General features: G+C 38.1%; 1 protein-coding gene across 5 annotated transcripts in view; it reads left to right on the top strand.

The window, feature by feature from the left end:
- MAGI2 (membrane associated guanylate kinase, WW and PDZ domain containing 2) overlaps nt 1–23,348 on the top strand; it is a 401,461-nt gene that overhangs the window by 318,091 nt on the left and 60,022 nt on the right. For all 5 annotated transcript variants that reach the window (XM_053465469.1, XM_053465466.1, XM_053465467.1 and 2 more), the window contains 3 exons: nt 2,370–2,427; nt 6,199–6,320; nt 7,107–7,289. In XM_053465469.1, coding sequence (XP_053321444.1) covers nt 2,370–2,427; nt 6,199–6,320; nt 7,107–7,289 — 363 coding nt within the window. The remainder of the gene's footprint in view (nt 1–2,369; nt 2,428–6,198; nt 6,321–7,106; nt 7,290–23,348) is intronic.

The raw sequence follows: 23,348 nt of genomic DNA, 5'->3' as shown, positions 1-23,348 counted from the left end.
TCCAGCAACGCCTCCACATCACGATCCATGACCCTGAAAAAGAAAAAACACGCTCCCCAGACCAGAAAATGCCAAAAGACAACAATCCGGTCTGACAAGCAGATTAAAAGTGAGATAACAAAATGGATGCTACCTATTTATAACACCCAACCCCTAACCTAACTGACCAATACAATTAAACCAAAACCTCTAAGGCCCACCTCCTAGCACTGTCAGGGCCTCCTCCGCTAAGCTGTGCTTGCTCCAATGGCTTCAGTCTTAACAGATTTTACTGAACTCGTGAGTACTGTTCTTTGGCAATATGGATAGCTTTTATTAACTTTTTATTCTACCATTTTAGGCTTCATGGACAGATCACAGTCTATTTTAGAAGAACATTCTTGTCAAGCAAATAATTGGCCTTGCTAGGGGTTAAGACAAAAATCTAATGTATGTAGGGAGTCCAAAACCTTAATTAACATGCTTACAAGTCCGTAGTCCGCATGTTCTTCTGAAGCTTCCCTCTCAGCTTTTAGTCTGTTGGGATAGGACCTGGTTGAACCATCCTCCATTAATTTCCTTTATGCAGACCCCTATCAAATGGTCATTTTCTACCTTGTGTCTACTGCTGGGCCATGTGAATACCCTTTTGCAGGTTCTTGATTTGTGCAATGTATTTAAAATATGAAGGAGTAAAATGAATTAGCAAGAGTCAAGATGAAGGTCAGGGTCACAGGCATTCAAGGGTGTCCGGCAATCAAGCTAATAAAAGGTCATGACCCCAGAGTCTTGCACAAGCGCACCAGAACAACTAAGCCTTTCCAACAGAGGTTTGGCACTAAGGAACATGTTTTAGTCCAAGCCCCACTGGTTAAAGAAAGAAAAAAAAAACAAAGACAAAAAGAATATGTAATTCCAGTCACACTTTCTCACCCGATTGGAGGAATGATAGAGAGGCTGATCCTGTGGCTTTGCTTTTTTTGCGGAAGTGCACTGGGACACCAGAGAAGCAGAAGAAGAAAGAAGACAGAAGCAGGAGGCAAGAACAATGCAGATAGATTCACGGAGAAAGAGAGGTGCAGAAACGGTTGTCTTTATCCACGAATATATCCGGAAGAACATGCATTGTCGTGGCAAATTGTTGCCCCTGTCAAAGTGCCCCCTGGGTCCCAATGATGTGACCCATGTAATGGATGGCTCTGGTAACATGGCTATACACTAAGCATTTGGCTACTTTTTTGCATCTGTTTACTACTTTATCGTGTGTGTGCTTGTATCTTTAGAATATCTCCTAAAATTTAAATATTCATATTTTCACAGACAAACAATGTAATGACAGTCACAGATACATTGAAAATTGCTTTTGCTTCCCTAGTGTGATACCTGTAGATATATAAAAATGAATATTGTTTGTGCTATAGAACACATGCTTCCTCTGTCTCACAGAACATTCTAAATATCTGACCAACTGTTAATGTGCAAAAAAGTAATATTACTCATGTCTTTTATAAAACTTAGTTACATCATTATTTCTGAATGCTTTGAAATTATAGTATGGTAAAAACAGAATGTTTTTGTTTGTAAAATGGCTGATTTCCCTTTACTTTTGGAACCTATTCAAGCTGCACTGTTTGAATCAGAGTGATAGGGTACTTTTCATGCTCACAAACAACAGATCTCGACAGGTACATGCGGGAGATAAGTCCCTTGGAGCATTCCTGATAAACCTAGAACCTGTTTTACAGCAGTTCAATTCTGATCAGTTTTCCTCCGTTGAACACTAGTCCTAGCTGGTAACAAGTGGCAGCAGGTATCAATTAAGAATAGGTGTTTAAACTACAGCAGCTTCGTCGGAAGGAGTTAACCCATGTAATTTGGGAGTGGGCACTGAAGTAACTCATTTACAGAATCATCTTTCTCGGGGTTTCCCAGGGCTTTCCCAGGGTTAGTCTTTCCTTTACAGAAGATACCCAAAGGATTGTTCCAGCACATTGATCATTCTTTTTTTGTATAAATTCATCTATTTCTGAATTTTATTTTTAAATCATAAATTACTTTTGCAGAGGTGATAACAAATGCTATATTTTATTAAATATTTAATAAGATTGTTTATTTTCCTCTTAGCAATTCTGGATATTACGTTTATGTATCTTGTAGTATTAATTGTTTGTCAGCGAACATCTCATCTCTATTAAGAAACTGAGAAGGAAGCACAAATTACAAGTGAATGTTTACAGTCTCCTCATAAAACCTGAAGGGGCATTTATAACAGCGAAACGATTGACTACTGTGATTCTTTGCCTTGAATTTCAATTGCTATGAAAGGCAATTCCTTATGGCCCTACTCACAGGTTTCCTTTTTTACTAATTTTAAAAATCCTTTTTTTCAGAGCTTCCTTATGGCTGGGAGAAAATTGATGATCCCATTTATGGAACATACTATGTTGAGTAAGTTATTATTATTTATTCCACATGCATGTGTTTCATCCTGTTGGAGCAAATCGTACTCTAATGGTTAATCTATTTCCTGACACTTGTATGTTAATGTTCAGTTGTAGAACTGTGAGTGAGGTTGCCACAAGTTCCAAAATAAAATGTAATTTATAAACAATTGGTGAATAAATTTAGGTGATACACTAAAGTGACATTTTTATACAGTGGGCTTGCACCATTAATTTCACTATGCACAGGTCCCTTAGGGATGTGTCCTTTAAAACTAGGTACCATAAATATCCATGGCCAGCCAAGGTGTAAGTTAGAAAAAAAACATAATGAAAAACATATATCAGATGAGAAACATGGAAGAAGCTCTGTGCCATATTTTACTAGTGTCATAAAATCCATATTCATCAACATTTTGTAAAATTAGACATAATGGTTTGGATTCAATGCCATAAATAAATCTATCACAAGCATACTTGGGAACTCTACAGGTGAAGCCCTTTCTCAGCTCATTTTCCTTTCTCCAGGAAGGGGACTGATATTTGGTCATGTCCGCTCTCACCCACTTTCTCTCTTACCTTCTACCCACTTGAAGCTGCACAGCTAACCCCACACTCTCACAAAGTTGCTCTCCAGAAGAGGGAGAGTTGCTAGGTATAATCACAAGTAATTGAGATTACTGTAGGGAAACAGACAACTATCAGACAGCACATACTATAAGAAACTGATCAAAGACCTCACCAAGGAATACACTACCAAACTGAGGAAGCTGATCAGATCTGTCCCAGAAGAACAGCAAAAAAGATTGGAAACGTTCATACCCACCAATCCCAACATAGGGACATTCTACATGCTTCCGAAAATCCACAAACCAGGGAACCCAGGCAGACCTATAATAACAGGTATGGACACACTAACCGAACCAATTTCAGGCTTAGTGGAAAATATTTTAAAACCCTTTGTTAAAAACACTAAGAGCTTCATACAAGACACCACGGACTTCCTGAACAAACTCAGTAAAATTACAAACTTGCCTGCCAATTCCATACTTGTAACCATGGATGTGGAATCTCTATATACCAACATCCCACACGAAGATGGAATTGAAGCCTGCTCTCTGTTCCTCTCAGAACATACTCACAACCAGAAATACAGTCCTCAAACCGTTACCAAACTCATAGAATTCATCCTCACACACAACTACTTCAGTTTTAACAACAATATATATCTGCAAACCATGGGTGCTGCCATGGGGACGAGAATGGCACCACAATATGCCAATCTATTCATGGCTGACCTGGAACAACGATTCTTGGAAACACAACTTCACAAACCCTACAAATATTATCGCTACATTGATGATATTTTCATTGTCTGGATGGACGGAAAAGAAAACCTCAGAAAGTTTCATAACGCATTCAATACGTTTCACCCATCTATCAAACTCAAAATGGACTCCACAGAAAGTGTAAACTTCTTGGATACAACTGTCACAATAAACAAGGACACACTACATACATCCCTGTACAGAAAACCCACAGACCGATCCAACTACCTGCACAAATCCAGCTTCCATCCATCCCACACAAAGCAAGGCATCATCCATAGCCAAGCCACCAGGTACCACCGCATCTGCTCCAACACTGATGACAGAGACATGCATCTAAAAACACTGTCTCAGACATTCAAACAAAAGGGATACAAACCCAGGATCATCAATAAGAAAATTAACTCTGCGCTACAAACACCTGTTGCAATACAGAGACAAACAAACATCCTCACGCATACCTTTGGTAGCCACATACAATCCTGCCCTAGAAGAAATCCGAAAAATCATCAAGGATCTGCAGCCAATGCTAGCAGAGGATGTGGTTTTAAAAGAAATTTTCCCTGAACCCCCCATCTTGGCCTTTAGACAACCCGCTAATCTCAAACAAAAGCTGGTGAGTAGCAAACTACATACTGAAACAACACACACAGGTAATGGAAGCAAACCATGCAACAAAGCCAGATGCAAACTTTGCCAACACATCTGTACCAGCAACACAGCCACCCACAACAACAAGACATACAATATTAAAGGATCATACTCATGCACTTCACAGAATGTTGTATACATGATTCAATGCACCAAATGTACAATAGGGTGTTACATCGGTGAAACCTGCCAGCAACTTAATAAAAGGATGAATCTGCACAGATACTCTATCAACCATCATGAGGAAGAAAACTTTTGCACCCCAGTTGGGCACCACTTTACCCAAACCGGTCACTCCATACATGACCTTAAAATCAAAACACTGAGAGGTCATTTCAAAAACACCCAAGAAAGAAAGACATTTGAAGCCAAAATGATACATTTTTATGATTGTAAAAACAGAGGACACACACTATCAAAACTTCCTATAACCTGTGCCTTTTTTTTATACTTCTCTCTCTCCTACATGCTCACCCCTGCTCCCCCCTTGCCTTATCTGTGCAGTATATGCCACTATTTACTATTTACGACCCTCTTAGTTTTTTGTCTGCAAATTCTCTACCTTGTTGTTTTAACCCCTGTTTTAACCCTGTATCAGAACATGTACTGGTCAGTTTTAAACTGTGTTTTTCACTTGCTTGGTCAGAAATGCTTTTGACTTGATAAAGGGAGGACTCCCGAAAGCTCGTCTATTATTTTAAATACTGTTAGTCCAATAAAAAAGGTATTACAAGATTCTGCAACATTCTGTTTTTTGCATAAGTAATTGAGATAAAATACAGATATTTATAATGTCAGATTCATTAGCAGAGATAAAATGTATCATGTTTTTAATTTTCCTTTGCAGTCAGGGCTTCCCTTAGGCAGGGGCAAGGGGCTTATGCCCCAGCCCCGCACTTAAGTGGGCCTCACAGTGCTTCTGCTTACCGCTCTTTCTCATGCTCATGGTCTCCGTTTTGCTGGCTGAAAAGGAGTGCTAAGATATGACCTCATATCCTTGTGCTCTGCTTGTCTTCATTAGCCTGACTTGCCCCTTCCTCGGGACATAGGGGCCCCACATTCCTTTCTTGCATTGAACCCCACAAACTCTGAGGGCAGCCCTATCTCAGGGAAGATTGCTAAAGCAAGTTTATTTAAGTAGCTATTTAACATACTGTGTTATACCTATGTCCAGATATGTTTAAATTAAGTATTCACAGATTAAGGTCAGAGGTTACTAGTATTGTGTACAGTTTAGAAATACAAGAGTTTTAAGAAACTTATAATAAATAAACATACATTTTAGCAACATGTATAACTACTTGCTTGATGTACCTCGTAATGTACAGTTTATTGAAAACTGTAGCCATTTGCTCTGAAGCAATTCCATAGTATTTTGGTGAGGTAGACCCCGTGGTGTGTGCAGTGCATATCATTTGCCTCAAATCATGGGTTAGAGTGAATTCTTCTACTTGTAATTCATATTATTTCTGTGCAGGTAAAGATTTAGTGTGTTAATCTTAAGTTTTGTTTAGATGTGTTTTGCATCTTTTCATTAATTTAACTCTTTAGGCAAAGCAATTAACAACTAAATGTAATAGGCTGATAAAATACAGTAAAATAAAACTATATATTTTTTTTCCAGGCACATACATTTTACTTGTTGCTAATCAGCACCTGTAAAGTGCTGCCTGGCAGTATGCAGTAATCGTCCTCGAAATATTGTACTATGTAGTCACACTAATTTTACGCATACATTCAAAGATTTCAATACGCTAATATATCGCACTCTTCTTTAAAACAATTACATTTTTCCCCAGTCACATAAATAGAAGAACTCAATTTGAAAATCCAGTGATAGAAGCCAAAAGGAAGCTTCAGCAGCACAACATGCCCTCCACAGAACTGGGATCCCAGCCAATGCAGGCCCAAGTGTTCAGAGGTATGTGGCTTATTACGGTTTAAACCATGAGCAGAATTCATAATGCAAATGATCACTGTACTAGTGGTGGTCCCCGTGGGTGATAATGTTGTTTTATAATAGGCTATACATCTCACGTATATGAATTATGTAACAGAATGTAAAACCAACAAACAACAACATATGCATTATTATCCATAAAGTAGATGCTACTAGGCTAGTCCATATATTAATGGTACAGATACATGACTAGTATTTGAAGTATTTTATATCATTGTCACGTATATAACAGTATGTGTACATTAGAATGCTAATAGGAAGGGGTACGTATAAACATATTCTCCCATCAAATGGCTTCAGATAATCACTCCTTAGAGGATCACAGAATTACAAGGTAAATAATAAATGTCAACTATTATTCTAAACATGTTTCTCAAATCATTCATATCATAGTTTAGTGTATTTTTTAAATGTATGTCACTATGATACAAATTCATATAACCATGATAAACACCTTCTGGTGTGAACAGCCATCGTAAAGATCCCCTTCCGCTTAGACAAAACATTAAACTCTCTAGAATACTAGGGAAATAAATCTAAGCAGATCCGTGGCCTGTTACTTTCATCTGAAAATTGAATTACACTGGCATGCCATAATACATGCCATTGAATGGGGGTCAGATTGCCCATCATTTTTAAACTTATTTGTAGAACCATATTGAATCTAAAAATAGTAAATATGGTGCTTATTTTACAATATAAAGTGTTCTGAAACTTATTGTAATACTTTTTTTTGTATTTCTGTAGAAAAACCTCTCTTTACCCGTGATGCATCTCAACTGAAGGGAACATTTTTAACAACTATTCTGAAGAAAAGTAACATGGGTTTTGGATTTACTATCATTGGAGGAGATGAACCAGATGAGTTTCTGCAAGTAAAGAGTGTCATCCCTGATGGACCCGCAGCACAGGATGGCAAAATGGAGACAGGTAATTTCAATGCGGTGATTATAATTATTTTCACAGGTTTGGCTAGTTAATGAGAATTTCAGCGCGTATGCGAGTTAGTGATGAAAAATCTAACATTCTGTATTAACTAACATTGCCTTGAGAAAACCAAATACCCTGAAACGGAAATTACGTATAAAAACTCTGGCGTTGCAGGCCATCCCATCATTCACTTTCACAGATGCAGTTGCAATACTGTAATGTGTATTAATAAATTGAATATATAAAGCATTTTTGTATCTTGGATTTAGTGGTTCTAATAACATTTTTTGCACACAAGATCTGCCTCCGTGTGGGTGAGTAATGTTTTTGTTACATGCATCCTTTATCATAACTCGGAAATCTGTTCATCACATTTTTCTTTATTTTTCTATTTATTCGTGCAAAGCACCAGCAGGGATTGATGCATATTTTCCTCCATCCAATGCCCATACTTTCCTCTTGAAGTATATATTTTTTTTGCAATAAAATTTATATTGTAGCCAGGGCCGGCCGAAGACTTAACGCCGCCTGGGGCGAAGTTTAAAACGCCGCCCCCCCCCCCGCCGACGCCGGGGGGGCGGCATTTTAAACTTCGCCGACGCCATAATCTACGATCCCCCCCCCCCGGTACTTACCTTTAAACAGTCCTGCGGCGAGTCTCCCTGCTCTGCCACGGTGCCGGCTTGTAATGCTGAGCGCCGGAAATTGACGTCACTTCCCGCGTTCTGCATTACAAGCCGGCAACGGGACCGAACAGGGAGACTCGCCGCAGAGGAGAGAGAGAAAGAGGGGCGCCGAGCGGGTAAGCGAAAACCACTCGGTGCCCCTCTCTCTCTCCTCCGCTTCAAAAAAAAAAAAAAAAAAACGCTTGGGGCGGCAAAGTGCCGCCCCTTCTAAAGTGCCGCCTGGGGCAATTGCCCCAGTCGGCCCCATTATAGGGCCGGCCCTGATTGTAGCTCATTTGAGGTTTTTAAAGACACTGGATGCGTATTACACTTATGGTTGTCCAGTGGATAATATGGATATTTCCTTTCCTTTTCCTTACAAGGTTAAAAGGGATGGATTCCCAATGGTAATGAGCTGCAAGACGCAGTCTAGAAATTGTCCTAGGGTTTGTACTGCCATAATCCATAGTGTGTGGTGGTAGGAAGGATAGACTCGCCCCTGCAGCCCAAGTGAGGTTTTAGGCAGAAGTTTTAGATCTCTTAGGTTCCCTAGTTGTTTGACTAGTGCTTAACGAAGATTAATTACGACTGAGGTATTCTATTGTTTTTCTGCAAAATGATATTATCTGAATTCATTGACATCTCTGGGGCTTATTTAATGAGTAAACTCCAGTGTGCCAGACCACATTCTACATGTTACTTGGTTATATATTTCAATCTATAATATAGTACAAACTTACCTTAGTGGTGAATCCGAAAGAAATACCTTTACATGATGGGTTGTTTTTTTTCCATAGCTGCAAAAATTAAACTTGTCTTAAAACAGTGTTCATAATAGTTCCCATTTAAACACACGTTATTATAACCAGATTCCATGATTTCCAGATTGTTAAGGGACCAATCCTAAATACAAGGATACTTTCTTTACCTGACAAGACATGTGGTTCCTTTGGCATGAACCTCATTTGTCTGAACACCAGGAAACATTCACTTTCAGAGGTATATATTGCTTTAGTTGCTGGTGTCCCTGCTGCTAGAGGAAGCCAAAATTGCTAGCATTATACAAAAAAATTACTTTTGTTGGATGGATGACTGAAGGTACTGCTGGTATAATTGGTTTTGCAATGAGAATTTCTCCTCTTAATGTTCATTGGACATACATTATAGGTTGGAATGGTCCCGCTCCCAGTTTTAGTGGAACTTTGCAGCACACGTTCATGTAATAGTTGCTGTATATAAAACTTTACAACTCCCTGCATAGTATCTTCACATTAGACCCGTAACATCTCAAAACAAGTGAAAGACAAGCTTCAAATAAATAGTTTAAACATTATTAGCTTGTGTGATTTTAGTGATTTTATGCCAAGTGAAATATGTCCATAGGGTTGCCATGCTATACAAATTTTACAGATTTTATTTCAGTGTCAACTGCAGAGAAAAAGCATTTTTGTAATAATCATTTTGCAGCTTCTTATATTGGCAATTGAAAGCATAACCTATTTTACAGCAGTGGTTAACCTACCTACAGGCAGAAAAAATAGATAAAAAGTTTGGTATTTAGGGTACTGAAAAAACCTGTTTTTTTCATAAAACCTGTTTTATGAGTATTTGTCTTTAATCCTACGCTATATCTAACATACTATTCTTTCCATTCTCAGTCAAGCCCTTTACTGCCCCTCTTTAAACTGCTTCAAGTATGTAGAATTGCCCACTCATAAGCAAAATAATGTAAAAAAAAAAAAAAAAAAAAAAAAAAGATAAATGTTCATAACTCATGATGGTGTAAGCATAATTATCAGGAAAACTTAATGGAAGCATCCACCTGGTACTTTTAGCAAATTAATTTTAATTGTTGCCTCTGCAGTTTTTTGGAATTAGAGGAGCTTGAAATAATGAAGCAATTTTAATTACAGCTGTTCCTTATCTAATTATTTTATGATGGGATTTATAATGTTCACTAGAACATTACCTTAATTATTAGATCATTTAAAAGAGGAAAACAGACCCATAATACTTTGTCACCGAACACATTTTTGTAGCCATTGCAACTGCTACTGTATTTTGTTTTTGCAAATAATGTGCAAAAATCCAGTAAAACAATCTCCAATCAGAACTATTAATGCAAGCAACCCATTTACACAGCGCATTAACATTCCTGGTTCATCGTTGGCCTGTGATCCATTGTTTGGTGTATCCTTTGACCAACCCACTCACTCTTCTAAAATTAATAGATTTGTGCGTGAGACATACTTTGGAGTTTCCCAGACTGTCTGATCTTGAGCCACAACCCTTCACACAAGCAGGGCCGGCCCTACAATGGAGCCGGCTGGGGCAATTGCCCCAGGCGGCACTTTAGAAGGGGCGGCACTTTGCCGCCCCAAGCGTTTTTTTTTGGTTGTTTGTTTTGAAGTGGAGGAGAGAGAGAGGGGCGCCGAGTGGTTTTCGCTTACCCGCTCGGCGCCCCTCTCTCTCTCCTCTGCGGCGAGTCTCCCTGTTCAGTCCCGGTGCCGGCTTGTAATGATGAGCGCCAGAAGTGGCGTCAATTTCCGGCGCTCACCATTACAAACCGGCACCGTGGCAGAGCAGGGAGACTCGCCGGCAGGACTCTTTAAAGGTAAGTACCGGGTGGGGAATAATGGCGTCAGCGAAGTTTAAAATGCCCCCCCGCGTCGGCGGGGGGGGCGGCATTTTAAACTTCGCCCCAGGCGGTGTTAAGTCTTCGGCCAGCCCTGCACACAAGGGAAACTAGCTGATTTCTGCCAGCCATAAAACATAGTTAAGTTAACCAAACATGAAATTATTTTACCTAAATAGTCTTTCATGGTTTACTGAATAAAACACATATTCCTACATATCCAGCACTTTCAGATGATCCAGTTATTAATGAGATATAATGCACATTGAATATATTGCTGCTTGGCTTTGTGTTGCATGGATGTCATGCATCTACAGGCAGTGATGTACAAAATTATGTTTTTTCCATCCCACTGTCCCACTTATTGCTCCACCCATCACTCCGCCTTAAGATCCTCCCATAAGCACACCTCATGAGAACAGGGAGAAGCCTAGGGTAAGTGGCGTCTGAGTGCAGTATTTCTTCAAGGCCCCCTATAACTAGCGAGCATACATACTAACACTAAAACTCGCTTTAACACCCACTCACTCTACTACCATACTTGCATATAGATTATTTCAGCTGCTCCTTCTTCTCCCCTCCCAGGCACCACTCTAATTTCACCTCTGACATCCCAACGCCATTTGCTGACACACAAACTCATGGTATAGATGCATATGCTATCCAACAACGCACACCCATTGACATATATACTGTGTTAGCGTGTGTGTATATGCAGGATGTTTAGTATTAGAGTCAGTATGTCTATTATATATGAAATACACACACACTGCAGACACATACACACACAGTTGCTTCTCTACTCGGTGATTTAACAAAAAATGAAGAGCCCCCTGGGAGATGGATGGTTGGGACCTACAAGCTCCTTCTACACACAAACACAGTGACATTCTTCTACACACACTAGCTTTCTAAAATACTTAGTCACACAGTATAATACTTACATATTTACTTACAAACTCAGTAACATACTGACATATTTACACATATTAATACACACCAACATCCACACACATAACATACCTACACACACACAGTATCATACTTACACACTGATATACTTATTTGCACTTACACTCACACAACCTACCTTTGTTGGCTCAGGAGGGTGTAAGCCTGTGGTAGCGCTACTGCTCCCTCAAGGTCCTCACACATTATGTCTGAGCACCAGGAAATTATGTCATATTCCATATTATGTCATATACTCAGACTCAAAGTGTTGGACCTGAGGAAGCGATGCCCTCACACCACTTGGTGCTTTCCTGTGTCCAAGCAGGGGTCCCACCTATCTTCTCTCACCAGTGAGACAGCAGGGCGGCCAGACTCCCTTGCCCGGCTGAGACTGTACAAGTTGTACAATCCCCCCCCCCCCGGATTGGTTTAGAATTGAAAATTACAAACAATAACAAACTAGTACAAAGGGAGAAGAAGGCCCTGCTTACAATCTAGTCAGTTGAGGGGGAAGTGGAACAGTAGGAGAGGAGTGCTTGGATGAGGATATGTTGGTCGAGTCAGGATGAGCTGTCGGGTTTGTTGATTGATGGCTTATACAGGATGCTAGCTGAGAGTGTTATGAGGAAAGGTTGTAAGCGTCTCGGAAGAGGTGGGTTTCAAAATTTACATGTGAGGGAGAAAATCTGCCAGAACGGAGAAGGGAATTTGAGAGAATGGCTACAGCTTGGGTGAAATCCTGGATGCGGTAGTGAGAAGAGGTAATGATATTATAGCTTACTTTAGACATCTTGGAAGCCCTCATTTATAAGGAAACCTTTGCAGGATGCTGTAGCAGTTATTTGTTTTAGGATAACATACCAAATCCTCTTGTATTCAGAAGTGCTACAGAGGCTGACAACATTCAATTTAGGGTTAATTATATATACGAGTAAAGCATGCCTGATCATGAAAGCCTCTCAAGCCATCAAAGCTCTCAATACATTACTGTGACTACATTGTACTACTAGATTTTACTGCAAGAGTTTGGTAATATATGTATTCATAAACTATAAAGTGTCATATCCCATTATATAGCGCTGCAACATATGATACTGCCATATGAATCACTAAATAGTAATATGTGCATTATATCACCCCCTGGATCTGTATAACAGAACATATACAGAATTGCTCCCCCTGGAGCTGTATCACAGAACATGTGCAGAATAGCACCTTTTGTTGCCCTGTGCCAGAGCAGGTGCAGAATAGCACCACCTGTGGCTGTATGTCAGGGCATATAAAGAATAAAACCCCTGCAGCAGGATATTAAAACATTCACCAAACAATTGTCGTTCATTTAATATAAAAATAAATTGATGCATAGATTATTTTTAAAAATACACACAGCATTACCGTCAACAGTTCTGCACACACACAAAATCATGCAGGGCCATTTCCAGCTTCATCCTACTATCACCTGTTGCTTAGCATCTTTCAAGTATTCCATTATTTTTGGCAGTCATTTCAAGTCCTGGGATATAGACTGAAGCGAATAACAATTTGTATGTTTACAGGAGTGCTTCTTTTATGCTCCTGGAGAGGGAACACAAAAGCATCACCCACTAAATGATGAATGATACATCAATACAATTAGCAGTCTAAACAACAAAAGACTAATTGATGTATATCTCCATGTTCCTACAGACTTTGGTTGTTGGACAACTTAGATTTTAATTGAAATGATGATTTTCAGATGTTTAGAGCATGGACAACAATTAGAACCAGTCTGAAGTTTCCCACCTACAATCACAGTGTTTGTTCATCCAGTGTTCTATATTTAGGAAAAAAGACAACAGTAATTTGTACTTTAGTATGGGCATAATTATATTTAACAAAATGGAATTTTTTTTTTTTGTATAAAAAGAAGCCACGCTATACTGAATTCTCAAATAAAAGTTTAAAAACAAATTGAAAAATTTGACAAAGTAGTTAGCTTTCCTATATATATATATTATCAAACAAGTATGGCACAACTGCAAATGTACTTGTAAGCAAATCGTTCCTTCACTACTTTAAATCAATCAAATGTCTTTTGGCCATGAAAATAATTTCCCTAATGTAACGTAACCTTCATGGTAAGGAATCTGTTTTTGTTCTGGTCCTTCACAGACTATAAAACACAACAGTATTAATAATTTTTTTTCAAAAATAGCAATATTTTGTATTGGTGAAATTGGTTTGAAGAACAAAATTCCTAGTTTCTGGGCATATGGAGAGATACATATTGATTTTTTGTATCTTTGCCTGGTGGGTGGTAGCTACCTAAGGCATGAAACGTTAACAAGGCGTTAGTGGGGAGCAGTGAACTTGCAGTACTGCCTGTGCTACCGGCTATATATTGCATGCTATAGAGATTTCTGTTGTTTATAAATGAAGCATTGAACAGTTACTTTATTTCAATGTAGTGCCCTGTTGGCGTGAGGTCTCGCATAGGCCTGTTATTATGAGATGTTGCCATATATCATTTTTATTCCTTTATAGCGATCATAGGCTTTACCAGGCAAACCCCTCTGAGTTGAACAAAATGTGAAAATGTTGCAATGATCAAATCATACCTTTTGCCTTAATACAAATACCATGAATCCTTTTACAGTTATCTTCTGTCACATAATGTGTTAAGATCACCATCTCCGAGCAACACTTAAGACATGATTGCATTTCTGGCAGGGATAAGCTAGGTAATGAGATACTCTCAATGACCAGGGGCCATAATAAAACAAAATTGTGGATATTTTTTTCACTGACATGATTATTTTCAGTCTGCAGTGGAAGTATTTCCCTTATGTCTTATGCTACCAGGAATATCTGCTTACACGTCCCTTTCATAGATGGAGGAGACCACTGAGATCCTGCAAGCGTGAATGCCTTTACATACATACATATATAAGTACATACATACAGAGGTAAAATATGTTGGGGGGGGGTTTGATAGTAGCCAGTGTTCTCTTCTTGTAAAAAATGTTAACTGACTTTTATCTAAAAGCACGTAAAATGGGGCATTTGCATATAGAAATTAGGGTAAAGAACAGAAGTAGTAAAAAATAAATAGTACATGGCAGGGTGAACTTGATTATCCATATAGACAACATGGATCAAACAACACTAATTACCTGGATTCTGTGGGAAACCAGCATTAGAATTACCATCTGTCGTCCAGCACGTGAAATTTTTGTTTAGCCATTATTCCCCCAGATGATGTGTTGATATATTGGTATAAATGGCAGAATACCCAGTTGGAGATACAATGAATATCACTGACAAATAAGGAAGACATTAGAAGAAAATTACCAAAGCCACTAGAGAGGTTAATCGGTGTTCTACCTCCACCCCAAGGTGTTATATTAAAGAGATTTGTTTTTTTTTATCAATTCAGTTCAAGCAGTTGATCAATTTGTTTTTGTTAGTTCTGTTCACACAGTTAATAATCGCAAGTATATTTAATTATAATTACAGTTCATTCACTAAAAAAAGAGCATCAAATCTCCATCTATGTTTTGAGTGCTGGTAACACCTTTGTCTTTGGTGAATTAGTGTCTACGATAATTCTATAACCCATACCTTACAATATTTCATATGGTGAAGGAGGGACATTTTTTAGTGAGTGTGGTTAGAGTTGTGGCTGGGAGTGAGGCTTTACCAAGAATGTGTCATTGTAACCTATTATTAAATATTTGTGTATTAGCACATACTGTATCGTATACGTAAACTATGAAGTACAGGAGGGGATTTCAATTATTTCAAAGGAGGATGAAAGTTATAACCTAAAACCGGAGGGTCAGAGACTTAGATGTGTTTTACCAAGAAGGTGATAGATAAATGGAACAAGCCTCAAAGCGGAAGTGGTAGAGGCTAATACAGTGAAGGGTTTTAAACATGGGAAATGCATTAAGCTATGCTGAATCTAAGAAGAACTGGTTAACGTCTGAATTCTTTACTTAAGATAAAATTAAATGACTAGATGGGCCAAATGGTTTTTATCTGCCGTCAGTTTATATTTTTAAAGGATATTATGCTGTCTAGGCAAAATGAAGAACAGTATTGACATATTTATAGCTAGGGTTCTCACATCAGCCATTATTTCCTGGACATGTCTAAGTTTTACATGTTTCTAGCTACCATATATGACATGCTTCCATGTATTATGTGGCTCTGTGCGACCTAACACAACTTCCCTGCCTGTACGAAGAAGAAACTGATCCAGAGACTCGTGGAAGCAAGGCTTCATTGGGAGACTCCAGGTCAAGCCTAGAAAGTTCCAGCTATTCTCATTACTATAGTATTTACACATTATTGTAAATTGAGCTGTGATTAAAGGAATAGCCCATACGTGGCAAAATAAAATGAACTCACATGTTCTATAAAATGATCATAAATAATTAATGTATCATTATAACAAGAGAGGGTTAAATGGCAATACAGTGCCAGGGGTTGAATAGCTGCTGTGGAATAAAACGCCACATACACACTGCTCCTTATAGGAATAAAAATAGCACAGCCCTCCTGCTTTTGGCAGAGTAGCTTCTGACTTTTGAAGGTCGTTGATTTTCACCCTCATGGCAAAATTATGTCTCTTAACATCTGCTTTCGATGCAGACCAAAAAATAGGTGTTTTAAACCTCTTAATACATGCCCTTGGTAAATTAAAGTAATCTTCATAATAATATACATGCAATCTTGCACAATAATAATAATGGGTACTATTGTATTTTCAGTCTCGTATCAGTTTTGAGCTTATTTACTTCTATGAGAAAGGTTTACACAAGACATTTAGTCACTTGATTGTGTTCATTGTGATGTCTGTGAACATCACACACCATCCATTTCAGCAGTTTCTGGTGCATTTTATGAAGCGTAGTGTATGCTAATTAATATAATAAAGTAGAAACAAATTAGATTAGATCCTACCACAGCAAGCACAGGTATAATGGGTGTTTTAGATTTGTCTAATAGCTTCATCAGCTATAATATGCATGTTGTCAATATATGCTTGGAAATCATATTATATATTAATATATAATATACTTAAAAAAAAGTTCAACCATAGCCACGACTGTTATTGATTATTCAGCCAATGATTGGTTGTGTTTTATCCACTCAGAATGGTTTTCCCCCATTTGCTTTATTCATGTTAATCTTGGTTAATAAGGCTGTCTTCTTCTCAATCCAAAGCTTGGCATGGTGTGTTTATTTCGGGGTATCTCGTGATAATGATAGGGAACGTAACTCACACACAGAGGGGAGTTGGTGTTGTCATTTTTTATTCATTCTTTAAATAACATTCGGTCAAGATAAGCATCAGTTTGTATTCTGTGTGTGTTTTAGCAACTTGTATATTAAATTCTGCTAAAAAACCCCATTCATATAGTATCTTGCGAAATCTCAGTCATTTGGGGCCCAGCACCAGTTTTTACCTTGGTTTTACGGTTTCACATTTACTTTTAAATTATTTTGTACATTAAAGGCAAAGTACATCATGTCCTAAAAACTTCAATTAGATGATTGAGTCACACTCGCTCCAGTATTTCGTAAAACAGCTGAGAAATGTGAGCTTGACAGTTGTCTAATAAAGGACAGTGCTTGCTATCTTTAGACACCAATAATTGCTGCATTTCTCCATCAGATGTTTTGCTTACTTAGCACCTTGTATCTCCGGGGCTGGCTGGGATACAAGAGCTATTACTCTGTTTTAGTTGAAGAGGAAATTGATCAGTGAGCTTGCCCTCAATGGAGTCAGGAGAATCAAACACGCCTCCTACAAATAAACCCATAATATACCCTTGTTGCTCACCATTGTAGTAGGACTGTCCTGGGTACGCATCATCCTCCAGTCTCTACTGGAACACAGCTAACATATTATGCTTACTGAGGATGATGGGAGTCTCTGCCTGAAAAACAATCCACAGGGGTTTATGCACTGAAGCCTGAACTGCGGTGAGTAGAAACGTTCCAATCTCACTGACTTCAGTATGCATTATGAAGGGCTCAGCTGGTCCTGAAAACGGATTTTATAAATTGAAATGACATTCTGGAAATCTCAAGGATTTAACTATGCATTGCACAGGCCAGCTCAAACTGTGATAAAGGAGTATTTAGATGAGGATGGCCTTTCGTAACACTTGGTGTTTCCGCTTACTGAAATTCAAGCTTTAGTTAATAAACCCCTCTGCTGCTCTTGCCCACCCCTGCCTGGGAAGAGCTAATTTATGGCCTAAAGAGCTCCAGGCTACTTCTAATATTAGCAGTAAGTTATGTAAGCATTACTAGGTTCTTTTGCAGCTCTAATTTTTCAATCTTTTCCGCATGGTATTTAGTGATTTATCAAAAGGTATTAAATCTAGAGCATCCAGGACAGTTACATTATCAGGTAGAAACTGTTACCCAATTATGAAGCCGCAGAATGCATGAATCACAGTGCCTGAGCTGAGGACACTACGATCACAAATCACTTAAAGTCTTTCCAGTTTTATGTGATAGCAAAGGAGCATCAGTCTGTTTTGTCAAATAAGGTCAGAGTATTGAATCATCAACATATAAATCATGTTTTATTGAGTCCAATTATTATCATCACGCTTCCAAGTGACATATATTTTCCAGACACTTGGTACATGGGTATTCTTTTCGGCACTATAGATTAAGGAAAGTGTTTTGAGCTGATTTTTTATAGGCTTGCAGCCATAGCCAATGCTTTATTATTTTGTGATAGCGATACTGTGTTAAGGTTGTATGTATTTGTGACTAAGCTGGCTAGTTTGCCACAAAGTCTTTGGACCTTCCTCAAAACATTCTTTGTGCTCTTTTTATGTGGTGTGAGAACAGTTTGTTATATATGGTTATTCAGCAAACTCAACAGCAAGCTGTCACATAATCCTCTTAAGCAGTATTAATACAGCTTCCACTCATGTATACAGGGCCGAACTGGGAATGAAAAGCAGCCCTGGAAACATTGGGACAGTAGCCTACTTCACAAGGAACATGTGCCACCTTTGCCCCATATAACTTGCCTGTGTCATCTGTTTCCCCAAACATGTCTGTGCCATCATTGCCCCAAACAGCTTACCAGTGGCCCCAAGCAGCTTGTCTGTGCTATCTTTGTCCCCAGACAGCCTGCCTGTGCCTCATCTGCCCCTTAACTGCCTGCCTGTGCCACCTCTGCCCCTAAACAGCATGCATGTGCCACCTCTGCCCCTAAAAAGGCTGTCTGTGCCATCTATGCCCCTTAAGCTTCCTGTCTGTGCTACTTCTGCACCCTTAACAGCCTGCCTGTCATATTTCTGCTCCTAAACACATTCATTCATTCACTCACGCACCCATTTCAAATTTTCATTCATTGTGTAAAAATGAAATTCTGTCCTATACAGTAGGTTCACCAAGAAGACAAATGACGTTCTTGATTATAATGTAAGAAAGCCAGACTTGAGAAAGCTGTCACATAATTTACTTACCCAATTATGAATAGATTATTGGTTTAGATCACAAACTGCTTTGTTATCCTGTCCAAATGATGAGTAAATAAAAAGCCCTAATTAAAGCATCCCTATTAAAAATGTGCAGCTAATGGATAAGTTTCTATAAAAATTAGGCCCTGTCAGCATCCCCTTTCCCTGTCTGGAATAATCACCCTTTGTTGTTCCAAATACACAGGTTTATGCAGGGTGATTACCATATAAACCTATATTGTACAAATTAATTTGAATTGAGAAACAAAGGGCTTTCTCCAGAAAAACATACCCAGGACAGGGTGGCTTAACACAACATTAATAGAATTATTTCAACCATGGTCTACTGTGTTGAAACAGAACCCACGGGTCCTTCTCATTTGGAAAATTCCAAAATCCAAAGGTTATCCCCCTTTACCATACAATAAAAGTAGGAATTCACACTTATGCATATATTGTTTATTCCTTAGCTATAATGACATGCACTAATTATTTTGAAAAATGCTTAAGGGCAAAAACACATCCAGAGAACTTAATCATTCTGTCACAGTATCTTGTTTCCGTACAAATAATCTTATGATGTAACAAAATTTTTATGTAAAGCAAATACTAAATATTTGATTTTCGCAAATGTTTACATATTCTTTATATTGGGTCTAGGGGCAGGGTTCTTTAAAAATACATTATTTTTTTTAAAAAAACGTGCATTTTGGATATTGTGTGTAATGAATATTGAGAACACTCAATGGAAATGTCTGTTTCAAATCGTTTGACAAAGGATAATGATATAGCAGTGGTTTGAAACACGGCTCTCAATGACTATTGATGAAAAAACAGCTTGAGTACAATCAGGAAACTTTTATGGCTTAACCTGCACAGTAGGTGTCTGTCAACTACAATTCCTAAAGAATACTATCAGAATTTAAAGGTGAGGCGAAATAGAAGAAAGAGATCCAATAAATTAAAATGATGTTACTCGAGAGGAGTTTAGGCACAACAGAATTGTGTGGCACCTGACCAAATTATAACACCTTCATGCCAACCTTTAAATTGTGTTCTGTTGTTGGCGTATTAGGTTTCTTACTTCATCTCTGTGGCCTTCATAGTTCTTAAGGCACAGTTTTATTATCCAGATCTGTACAGCTTTTGTGACTTTGTCCAGGTAAAGAAATCAGTAATCCCACTTTTTTCAGTGGTCAAAACCTCTTGTATAGGAAACATAGTAGGAAAATGAGGTTTTCTCTGGAAACTGTACAATCATATTTACTTTTATGTATGTAAGAATTGTATAATCTCTCACTGAGAGTAGAAACTAGAAACTACATTAGTTATGTGATTTTCCTACTTAAAATCCAGCAGCGGAAGATGTTTTCTACATTAAATAGTAACTTGAAAACAAATATTTACCGTATTTAACTGCTATTTTTATTATTTATTGGAATACATTTAAACAGTCAAGTGGAGACTAATTGCTGTCCAGTTTTCTCCACTGCAGTTCACAGTGCTTTAAGTCACTGTTCTTTCTAGACCTGCTACAAAACAAGAATAAATAAAATATTTTGGTAACAGACAAATTTTATTAGTAAAATTGGATTTCGGATTTTTGCTAGCAGATGGTGAACTAGGGTGTTATTTGCTTTATGTAATATGCTTATGTGGGTCCCCATGAAGCACAAAAAGAAGCTGGATACTCCAGGTTAAATCCATTGGATATCTATTTCATAAACATCTTGTCTCTTGATCAGACATTGAATGTGACCACAGAAAAGAAATCTCCACAGTAGATTAAACATTTGGGAAAATATATTGTAAAAAAAAGCATGGAGACGTAAGATAATACATTTTGTATAATTTTCATGTGTTAAGAGACGGGAAGACCTTTAGTTGAATAGGGGAATAATTAGCACAGACAGATTGATAGAAGAGAGTATTAGTGATTGGGGACCTAAAGTCTATGCTCATTATTTATTATAAATAGAGATATATATTGCATTGCTATATTTTCACTCTTTTTTAGGAGTGTTACATGTGAAGATTAGGCAGATATTTAATTATTCAACTATATAATGTAAATACTCCATGCACATGCAGTGGAGCCCTCCCATTGAAGTCAACGAACAATGGTGTTTTGGGGTAGCTGCTGATACTCTGAGTTTAATGGGAGCTCATCTTCCACTGATTACAAAGGGAGTGCTACTGAGCATGTGCAGGAAATGTACTGATGCATCATGCATGCTCCAGCTTTCAGTAGAAGAATCTGGGGAGGAGTTAAATGTCGTAGAAGTAAAATGCACTGGAGTTCCTACAAAATGGGCTTCAATATGCATCTAACATATAAATAGAGCTGGATTGTATATAAAACCCAGCCTACACTAGGAATTCTATACTCATTTTTTTGTAGAATCTAAATAATATATCAATGGCACTGATGGCTTCCTTGGCAAGCGCTTACGATCGGTGTTCATTTAGTTTGACAAATAATGGCCAGTGCTTGACACCTGTTAACGTTGTGGTGAATAAATCTCTTTAACAAACCATGCTTGCTTCTAGACACCATCTAAAATTAGATTCTTGATCAATGGCAAAATAATAGCTTGCTTTCATGGATTTGTTTTAATAAATATATGTCATTTGAGCACTAAGTCATATATGGTTGTAACTTATAGTACACGAAGGGAACAGTATTCATTTTTTATTTCTTACAGAAAAATTAAATTATTGGCTTTGAAGGTGACAATAATATGTAATTTATACCTATTAGGGATTTCACAACAGTCTAGAAGCCTTGGGAATACAACTATTTGAGCCCTGTAATATATAGGAGGAGTGGATCGAAGCTATTATGTGCTATTCAAGGAAGGGCATAGTAATGTGCATGGTTTATATAATATAAGTCTAGATACAAAAATGTATGTACATGAAGTTATATTTGCTGTGTTTAAAATGTAAGTTTATTAAGTTTATAAGTTACATCTCCATCAGGCTACAAGGGTTCCTGTGATACCTTGATTTGAAGATATTGGCGCACTGCCTTGCTGTTTGTGAATGCACATATTCATTGCATTTTTCTATAGTCCTTGTGGTTTCTAGGTGGCAATGGCTTCTGCAGCATTTACACCATTACTGGATCCCATGTGGTGCTGGACAGAGCTTTATTACATTACTGGGCTACTTAGACGTGGTTGCCATCTTGGCTGAAAACTGCCATCCCTTATCTGACACCTGATACCCCCAACTTCACCAAACAACATGTCCCACAGTACCACCTTTGCCCTGAACAGCTTGAGTGCCTTTTCCCCAAACGCTTATCAGCGACATCCTACCCCCCAGACAGCCTGTTTGAGACATTTTTGACCCCAGCCTATCAGTACCACTAAACAGCTTGTCTGTGTCATTATTGCCCCCAAAAAACTAGTCTGTGCCTTCTTTGCCCCTTGCCCCCCCTTCCAACATACACTCATGTACACGTATGTAAACACACTTACACAAATTACACACACAATTTCACATCCATGCTCACACACACAATTGCACATCCATGCTCTCTCACACACACACACACAAACACACACATACACAAATACAGTGTATATATGTAAATACACATATACATATAGACATAATAACTTGTTAGATGTTACATTCACATTTGGGAAAGTATTTCTTTTATGCCAATACAGCTGTATGAAATATCTACCTCTAACTATGCATGCCTTACCGAGACTTTGATGGTTGCCAATTTCCTTTGTAATTCGCGTAAAAAGAAAATCTGTCCTAGGTACATTGGGGGACGCATGTTATCTTTTTTGTTCTGCTCATAATGGCACATGCTGTTAAACCAAGTAGTGTCACTTTGAAAAGAAGAAGCAACAGGGAGAAATTGCAATTGTTACAATTCTCTCTTCATTTACACTTGGGAAACTTTTCAACTGGATTACGGCCAAGCATGCTAATATTTCATTACAGAAGCTGAGAAAAGTAGAAGTTATGTCTTTGTTTTTTCCCTGTAATGTTAACAAAACACATGGAAGCAATAAAAAAGGGATTATTAAAATGTTTTGTTTACATAAACTAATATCCCGATTATATGTATACTCCGTACAGTATTGACATACCAGATTAAATAGTGAACATAATAGCATGGTACAGTTTATGGAATTTTATGTACGTCCTATACACATTATGCTGTTTAAATAGGGTTTCAAATTATGTAGCAATAGTTGCAGTTTCTTATATCTAGCGGCATAATATGCTGGTTTTATACATAATGTAATATGGCACTTGGCAGAAGGGTTGTTTTTTTATTAAAAGGACACTCAAACCATCATAT

The sequence above is a fragment of the Spea bombifrons genome, chromosome 4 (genome assembly GCF_027358695.1).
Source record: "Spea bombifrons isolate aSpeBom1 chromosome 4, aSpeBom1.2.pri, whole genome shotgun sequence".
In the NCBI taxonomy this organism is placed as follows: Eukaryota; Metazoa; Chordata; class Amphibia; order Anura; family Pelobatidae; genus Spea; species Spea bombifrons.
This window is presented reverse-complemented; position numbering and strand designations above follow the sequence as displayed.